Source organism: Lycorma delicatula, chromosome 12, assembly GCF_047948215.1.
Source record: "Lycorma delicatula isolate Av1 chromosome 12, ASM4794821v1, whole genome shotgun sequence".
NCBI lineage: Eukaryota > Metazoa > Arthropoda > Insecta > Hemiptera > Fulgoridae > Lycorma > Lycorma delicatula.
Window position 1 is genome coordinate 56,629,604 of NC_134466.1, and position 9,973 is coordinate 56,639,576.

General features: G+C 28.3%; 1 protein-coding gene across 3 annotated transcripts in view; it reads left to right on the forward strand.

The window, feature by feature from the left end:
- LOC142333517 (uncharacterized) overlaps positions 1-7,344 on the forward strand; it is a 69,815-nt gene extending 62,471 nt beyond the window's left edge. For 2 of the 3 annotated variants that reach the window (XM_075380784.1, XM_075380786.1), the window contains 2 exons: positions 1,043-1,180; positions 7,147-7,344. In XM_075380784.1, the coding sequence (XP_075236899.1) occupies positions 1,043-1,180; positions 7,147-7,236 (228 nt within the window). In that variant the 3' untranslated portion in view covers positions 7,237-7,344. Of the gene's footprint in view, positions 1-1,042; positions 1,181-6,205; positions 6,323-7,146 lie in introns of all 3 variants that reach the window. The other variant, XM_075380785.1, reaches the window with a different exon arrangement.
- The last annotated feature ends 2,629 nt before the right edge of the window (positions 7,345-9,973 follow it).

A 9,973-nucleotide genomic window follows, 5' to 3' on the forward strand; every position in this document is an offset into this window, starting at 1 on the left:
GAGAATATCCTGTTTACCCATATGTTATTATACAACGTAAATTGCCATGTTTCCAGAGGTTTCTTTTTTTTATAAACAAAGTAATAGTGTTACATGTTTTGTAAACAGTGATAAAAATTTTTTTGCATTTTAAGTATATACTGCCTACTTTTAAATAGCACTAATTCTGGTTTGATTATATCTCCTTTGTCTATTTTCTTTGATAACTTTATCTTGCAATTGTATTTAGTAAACATATCACTGTGTTTAGGGTTTGTTTAAGTAGTTTATATTTCAATTTGTATAGTTTAAATGTTATAAAATTCAAGTGACAAGTAACCAATTCTTGATGAAGCCCAAACCAGTCCTCAGCTGATTCCTTAGTATCTAGAAGAAAAGCATATATTTGAGGTAGTAAAAAGCATTAAATAAAAATGCATAAAAATTTAATAAATGCAAAAATATTTATCACTAATGGGATGCTTTTATCCTGATAAATATACCCCAATTTATTGACAGAATTATTGATTAAATACATGCTTACATAGACTGCTTGAAGAGTGCCTGAAAAGTTTTCCTTTCGATGAGCTTGTTTTATGGTCAATGTGAGGAATTGTCCTTATCTACTGCCCACTGTTTCCTGATCCGTTATCATTTGCAGTGTAGTGTTCAGCCAGATGCCTGTTGGAGCTATACAGAGGATAATATGAGGATTGGCTTGAGTTGATATATACTGGTATTTTGGGATTTGATCAGTACATCTTAGAATATGGATCTGCTCACAGACTCTTTAACATACTTTCTAGCTGCACTATCTCAAACTGGGACGATAGGGTCCATACGGAAACACATATTACATATATATTGTGTATTTTATAAACACAACTTTGTTATATGTAGTCGTTAAATTATCACATCAAATGCACCTATTGTTTAAAAAATGCATTTATTTATTTTTATTAATTCCCATCATCATCAATTTTTAAGTGCCTTATTTATTAACTTAATTACGTTTATGTAAATATCATTTAATTATTTATTTCTAATATATCAAACTCTTCAGTTGCAGGTCTTTAAATACAAAAAAATTAATCAATACAAAGTATTAAACTTCACCGTCAGTGGTTATCAGTATTATTCCAGTGTTTTAGGCAATTACTTCATCGGTCTTACATACTGTTTAAAACATCAACATCATACTGTAAGTTTTGATTTATTTGATTAGCCTTCTCCTCTCATGGTTAATGGCATTATATCAAACGATTTATATGTAATGTAATTATTTACATTGTTTAATTTGTATAAAAAAAATTTAAAAAAGATTGTGATTTAGTCAACTATTTTATTTAGATAGTACAACTTAAATATGAAAATAGTCACTGGTATTCAAAAAATTCACAAAACATTTCGTATTTTCCCTGTAACTTTTGTATTTCTTTATAATGATGTATATTTGTTCAGTCCAAAAATTCATTTGTTGAAAAAGTTAAAAAGCTGTTGCAACATTTGCATTAAAATCTTCAGCCATTGTAATTTTTTTATTTTACTTTATAAAAAGTATTTACTTCGGAAAAAATCCATTGTTAAATCTCAATATGATTAAATTCCAAGCTATAAAGTCATATTTCAAATTGACCAGACTGTTGACCGCAACCGATCAACCGACCAGGAAATTTGTTCTTCAGAAATTTACCAACAGTTATATTTGATGTGGCAGTGGTGGGGTCAAAATTGCTGGAATATAACTTGTAATTGTTGTAGATGAGGAAAGGCAAAATTTTCAATTATATCGAGGTAAATATTCATAAAGGAAAAATCGAGTGAACTCACCACTGTCACTTGTCATACATCACCAGACATTAATTTTCAAACTCTCCTGATCATGGTCAGCATTGAAATGGGGGTTTACTGAACCCCAGAATGTGCTGTTTTATTTACGTTTAAAAATGAAAAGTTTGCTCGTAAGAATAAGCTATTTAATTAAGATAATTGTCATAAGTAAAGAAAGTTAAGAAAAAATTAAGTAGAATTCTTACGATTAATCCTATCTTCTTGTATGATTGGTTGCACTAGTTTACAAGAATGAATTTTGAAAGGTTTCCTTAACACATTATGAATAATTGAACAAGGAATTTTTAATTCAGGTACTGCTAGTTGTACGAACTGTCAGGTAGACTAGTACGAACTGCAAATAAGTACTTGTTATACTATTTCAAAATTTTAAATGTTTCCAGTGCTATTCAAAAGCTGTAATGGTGGTGATCTTCAAATAGCATTTTATAGTTACATTGAACCACAAATTAGTACATTTTAAAATTTTCTTTACTCTAGTTTCACTCAATGGACATTGAAGAAGATTTGGTAGCGTATTTATTAGAGTTTGGTCAGTATAGTAAAATTTTCAGTCCTCCGTTTATGTGATATTACAATAAAATTATTGATTTTATTTGTGAATATTAAGTATTGTAATAAAATGTATGCAATTTACTCACAATATTGGTACTGGTTTACCTATGCGATACAAACTATTAATAAAAATGATGGGAAAATAGACAACTCCCACATTCCTTCAGAACTGTTATGGAAAACAAAAAATAACAAAACCAGCTGTATTAGTCGACATGCTGGAACAGGATAAAACAGAATAGAGTAATGACTCGATGAATTCCAAAATAAAAGTACACACAGTGACTTAATATTTAAAGAGCTTACTATTAACATGAACGATGCTACTTACACATCTATTGTGCACAATCCGTGTCAAAAATTTTAAGAGGCTCTTGATAATCATGTGCATGATTTAGGAGCTGCTAAAAGTAACAGACTTATTATACCTCTCATACGCAATTTAGAAGATGATTTGAATTATTCAAATAATTAAATAACCCATAACGACTTTTATCCTGATAAATGCCAAAAAGGTCTTTGTTGTAGAACATGCTGGAAGAAATTACTGAATTATACCTCCAAAAGAAAGTATTGTTAGTGGATCATTTAGTAGGTTTTTTGTTTTTTGTCAGTGTTTGCTTATCAGTGAACAGTACAGTGTTTGCCCCAAACAATAAATTAAAACTGCAGTCAGGTGAAAAGGATGATGCTGAAAAGTTATAACGATGCTAGGGTATAAAGTAAGGAAGGTTTTAAAGAGGTTACTGAAGAGAACTGGAGGTCGTGGTGAAGTAAAAGTTATTAACTTTTAGTGAAGATCAACTGGTGTAAGAACAGGAAGGAAGTATGAATATTCAGTGTTATGATTTAATATTATGATGTACTTTTTGTATCACCTTCCTGGAAGATAAAGATTATATTCTGTTTTAAAATTTTTATAGATTTTTATACTCACTGATGGTTATACTCACTGACACCTGTGGAACAGAATGATGTAGAGGGGTTTATGCAATGTTTTCAAGATATAACACTTAGGCAGAGCCAGCATATTAGAAATAACATGTACTATAGAGCGCGAAAAGGAATTTGTAACAAATTACATATAGGGATACATTTTTCTGATTTTATTTCTGTCTTAGTTTTGAATGCAGTAGTGAATTTTAATAAATTGAAATTAGTAACTATGAATATTATGTTTATTCGACCTGGTTGAGGTAATCAGCACCGGGAAGTCAGCAAAAAATGGAAGGGTGATATGTACAGGTACATGTAATGTAGGAATATTTTTGCAAGCAAAAGTTAGAAAATTTTAAAAGAGACATTAACATAATAATAATGGAATTGAAGTAAATAAAGTGAGATGAGAAAGAAAGGATGAATTTATCAGAGGATGATGTTACACTCAAGAAAGAGTGATGAAGGAAAATTCTAAAATAGTAAAATGCAGTGTACATAAAATGTTTTACTAATGATAGGAAATATGCTGTTAATTGGATAAGAATGAACCCAGGGACATGCTTTTAATATAAGTTTATATGCCGACTAATCAATATGAAGATAGTACAGTTAAAGTATTGTATGAAGAGAAAGAGAAAATTATGAAGAGTAAGATAAACATTGTTGTAGAATAATAATGGGGAAGTTGGTGCTGTAGGGCACCCAAACATACTGCAGAGGGATGAACAAGCAAAAGGAAATGACTGAGATCATAGAATTAAAGGGGAGGAAGAATTATTTGATTATATAAGGGATAAAATATTCATAATAAATACTACAAAAAATACTAATAATGTAGGCTGGTATAAAAACTACAAAGGAATGTTGGAGATTTTGAAATCTCCAAATTTGTTGGTAGTTTTTGGAAATCTGCTGAAGATGAAAACAGATAAGAAATTGACTATAAATTTGCAGAAGAAAAAATTGAAAAATGCAGTGAAAAAGATATGTAGAATGGCAGGTGATTTTATTGATTGAGATCTTATACACTGCGTTCAGAAAGTCACTGGACAGTACACTTTAGAATTCTGCGGTGCATTCTTGTCTTTCAGCATTAGGTTGGTTGCCCTTGGTTGGTTGGTTGTTGCTTAGTGATAAACCAAGATATTAGATGTTGCGTTATGATTGATCATTCTTTGTTTCATATTGTGTTGTTTCATTTATTGGAATCGACAATTGCGAGAAAAATAATGATTTTTTTGGTAAAGGAATGCACTTTTCACGAAAAATATTAAACATATCTTTCATGAAGGTGACAAGTATACTGATTTAGTGAGCATAAGTTTCTGAATCTTATAAGAATAAGCAGTTCATCATCGCAGTGCAGTTCAAACTTTTGGATTGTTAATTTAAAGTTTTGGATTAATTTGAAGACCACCTAATTTAACAAACAAAAGCAGCTTGATATTTCAGATGCTATTGCTGAAAGTCCATCAAATCCAATGCATCAGTTAGCAGAGCGGCTAGATATGAGACTGGCTACTGCACACAAAGGTGTAAGAAAAGAACTGAAACTATTCACCTGGAAAGCAATGTGTGTTGAAGAACTGAAACAAACAGGTCATTACAAAAGACTAAATTATTATAAATGACTTAAACGTTTTATTGACCAAAATTCCATAGGCATACTTAACGTTATGTTTTTTACAGAAAGAGTGGTTTCAACTGGGAGGATATATTACTTTTTTTTTTAAATACATGACTGTGGTCGACTACTAACCCCTTATGAATTGCATGAAAAATCTTTACATGATGCAAAAACTCGAATCTGGTTTGATGTGAACAAAATGTGCATTCTGGGTCCAATCGTTTTTGAAAAAACAGTTAATAGTGATCATTATTGTGCTGTTTTAACATACCTCATTAGTCAGTTAACAGAAGTGGAAATAAATGAATACAAACTAAATGAATACATTATGAATACAAAAGGATGGAAACACAGCTATTCCAAGAAGATGGCGCCACATTTAACAGGTCAATGACTTTTTTTAATACCAAAGACAGGTGAGCCTTCATCATCTTGAGGGGTTTTCAACCTTCAGTATTGCTCAATCTGACCCTTCCATATTACTTTCTATGGGGGGCAATGAAACAAACAGTGTCTCGCAACAGACCACACATGATTGGCGAGCTAAAAGACACAATAACAGCACACTTGTGATACATTCCAGTACATCAGAAGATTAAAGTGTTGAGAAACAAATTGAACCTTGTGCAATATTTTAATGTTGGAGGACGTCATTTTCAACACATTTTTTAAACTATTCCAGTTATTGTAATAACAGTTATATAAAATAATAAGACAAAGAACAAGAATAAAGCAAAGATAAAGAATAAAAATAAAAACAAAGAACTAAAATGTGTAATTGAAAATATAAAGCAATAAGAATCATGCATGGTGCAAGAGCTGTACATCATACAGATATGACGATGATGAGTTGTGAAAATATTACATCAGTTAAGCTTTAAAATTTGGTATGCCGTTGAAGAACAGGTTAAAACAACTAATTATTTTTAAGAATTCCTTTTATTTTTCTAAATTTTGTACATTTATCATATATATAAGTTGGACAAACGTCCAGCATCCTTGACATAATCATTTAAGTCGATGAAAAGTTAAAGTCACTTTTCAAATTGAATAATCGTTTGTTTTTTTACAAACAAGATTCATACCTTACAGGGAGATGATTTCATCTTACATCACAGATTCAATTAACTACTCTTCATCATATTAACTCATATGCATATGTGGCTCTGTCTAAGGAACATTATGATACTTTATTGATTGATTCATTGAATTTATTAAAAAAAAAATAAAATAATGTATGTCTTTTATTGTTAGATTAACTTTACATATAATCATTCAGCAATAGTAAAAAGAATCATGAATGAATTCATATATTTTGATACAGTCATTACAGAAAATAGATGAAGGTTTAAGGGAGCAAGAATTCAAAAGGTGAGCCAGTTCAAACATTCATTAAAAGAGTTGATGAGGTACGGATAAGTGCGTTTAAATGTCAAACTGTTTATAAAGTATACTTTAAGTGGCAAGTATTACTTGATATATAAATTTTGAACATAGACTCTAATAAACACTAAAGATAGAAGTATGCTACAAATGCCAAAATAAATTTTTGAGGAGTGTAATAGAAAAAACTTGCAACCAGAAGACTGCTACTTAGTTTTGTATCAAATCATGATCCCCATTGCTGACTTAATCACAGTAGGGATAATTTGATGAATATTTCATAGAAACTGGTTCAGCATTCAAAAAGTCGCAGCAATAAACAAAATTACCATGCTATTACATAAACTCCTCAAGGAGTAATCAGTTTAAAAGTGCAGAACATTATTACACAACATTCTCCAAGGAAATTTCAAACTCCAAGCGATCAGAAAAAAATCCCACCCTGTTGAAAATGTTTAAAAACCTATAACATTAAAGACAATGCAAATAGATTATGAATGTTCCTACTTCACATAAGAAGGTGCAGTAATTGTTAACTTACCTTACTTAATTGTAAATTATGAAAAATTTGCAAAATACTCTAACTATTTTCTACCACTTATATTTGATGCTTCTATCATTTAAATTGCTCATTAGTATTGGTTCAATCAGTATGAAAAAGTTTAATTTACTGAACTGTTTCTTCACAAATAACCGATTATTACCTATTTTCCCATAAAAATCTCCCAGAAATATAACTCTTAATTATAAGCAATATAATTCATTAAACTGTGTTTCACAATTAACTTTACACGTGTTTTGTTTAATTTTAGGATCTTTATTTAAGGAAGTACTTTCTTTATGAATTTACTACGGAAAAATCAATTCTGATGCCAAAAGTTTTAAATGCAGTTGATAAATGATTCTGTTTAGTAGTAGAAACTAGATCCTACAGCTGTAAAAAAAAAAAATAAAAGTATAATTATATAGTAAATTAATATTGTATTGTTACAATAAATTTAAAAAAGTAACAGAGAGTGATTTATTAACTATCCTTTAACCGTTTCTTCCTTTTTTTTTTTACTTTTATTTCAATTCTGAAGTAAAAGAGCAAATCATTTAGAGAAATTTACAATAATAAAAATACTATAAACACAATAAAAAACATGGATAAAATCATAATAAATTTGTCTAGTACTAAGCCCAAGGTCATTTTCTCATTTACATGTGTTGAAGAAGATGGAAAGTATTGGACATACATAAAAAATTAAATATTGAAATAGAGATTTTCAAGTTTAAAAAATACTTCTGTTACAAAATCTTTCTTGATAAAAGCCATTATGAAGCACATGAAGCAATCCGAATAAAACGACCAGAACTGTGGCTAACCAATTCTTATGTTTTGCACCACAATGCTCCAGCTCACATTTCACTATTAATTTGTGATGATTTAGCAAAAATAATAACATTTGACTGATGTTGCACCAGCATTGTCATGTCCCAAGACATAGCAATCTGTAACATTTTCTTTTTCGCACTAATTAAGACAACCTTACAAAGAGAATTTTTAGAGATAAATGAAATAAAGAAAAAATCACACAAAATTACAAAAATCAGTGGAACTTAGGCTGTATCAAAATATACCTTCCAGAAATGTTTTGAGGATTGGAATAAACACTGAAATATGTGTCGAATCTGAAGAGTAAATATCAACGTAGAAAAGTAATATTTTGATTAAAATGTTTATTATTCTTTTATCACATCATATATACCATAAATATAGTTGTAAATTGCTTATCTTCCAGGACGTAAAAAAACAAGTAGCAACACATTCAAGATCCCTTAAGGAAAACACTCAATTCATATAAAAATTCTGTGTTCCAACTAAATCACATACAATTCAGAAAGACTCCAATTGGAGGATTAACATTTTGAAAAAAGTCAAGAATTAATATAATATGAAACAAAATTTGTACACAATCATATTTATTCTAAACTGTTTTTACATAAACATTTATTTAGCAATTCTGTTTATAATTTTGTTAGATTCACTAAACAATAATATACTAAATTAATCAACCAATATTTGAATACATTTAAACGATTTCTTTCCAAAAAATCATATTTTAGTAAGTAAATGCAAACAGTAGTAATCTTTAACAAATTATATATTTTTAAAAAATAAGATCAAATAAAATAATAATAAATAATCTTACAAAGTCATTATCACATAAAATATTACAAAAAATAAAAATTAATATTTACTTAAAAACATATTTGAATAAACAAGTAAAATATGTATATTTAAATGAAATTATAAATCATTTATGTAATACAGCTCAAGACACACATCCAATACAATTAAAATATTGAAACTTAAGCTGCAATACTGAACACAAAAAGATTTGTTATTTTCACAATGTATAATGATAAATTTGGCTACAGCATAAATATCACAATAATAACCTATACTTCTAAAAATTAGGACATATTCAAAATAATTATTGTTCAGAATGAACATGATATAATCAAATAAGAAATGAAGAAATGGAGAGAAAATAGCAAATGATGGAGAAAAACGAAAATACATCTTGTTAATATATATTTACTCCTGTTAACAGAGATTAAAATGAATTGACATAATTTAATATTGTATAAAGTAAAAGAAAATTATAGAATGAAGAATAGAGATTTCTGATAACCAAAATATTAGAACTTATAAAAGGTAATAAAATAATACATAGGAATGCCATCGATGATAAACTAATAGTAAATCTTCTTCACTGATTGAAAGTCAGTGACCATTAAGTTTTACATGAAATGACAATTAAGTTTTAAATTTAAGTTTTTCATAAAACAACAGGTGGGTACAAATATACTGACGAGGAGAACTTCCAATGCCAGTTCCTGTATCACAGGAAGTACATTATGTAGGTTGTGAAAAAATTAATTCAGTGCTAAAAAAATTAAATTATTAGGACTAAAATTGAAAGTAATATTCTGTAGAGTACAAAAAATTACATATTTATACCTATTTTTAAATACACATTAATATTTTAGCGTTAATGTTTATATTTTATAAATAGATAATCAAGTTACTATGGAATAACTTTCACATGTGATAAAATTTATTGTATGTGAATACTGCAAATCTAGTTTACTATTTCAAGACACCATCAAATAAAACCCATCATTTTATTTTGATGGTACGTTAAATAAGTATAAATAAATACACAAAAATTTCAACAATTTTTAAAACAAATTTGTTTATTAAAGCCTGTTATTTGAATTCAAACTCAAATGCCAAACATGATTGTAATAAGATGAACATACATAAGAAACTTTATAATAAGAACTATTATAATATAAACACATACATTATCATAATATAAGAACTTTAATATTATTACCATAATGCAAGTACTTGACAAATGTAATCAAAGTTATTTTCTAAATAACTGTTTAAACAAGTATAATTATATAATTAGGATTTATTGACCAATGAACTGAGAAACGTTTTACTTAAATTCAACAATTCTACATAACATACCATTGTTATTAGAGGTCTGAAAGTACGGCAAATGAAATTTTTTTATTTAATAGTAATATTATATAAAAAAAAAAAAACTACTTGCTGATTAGGTAGTATATAATTACTGA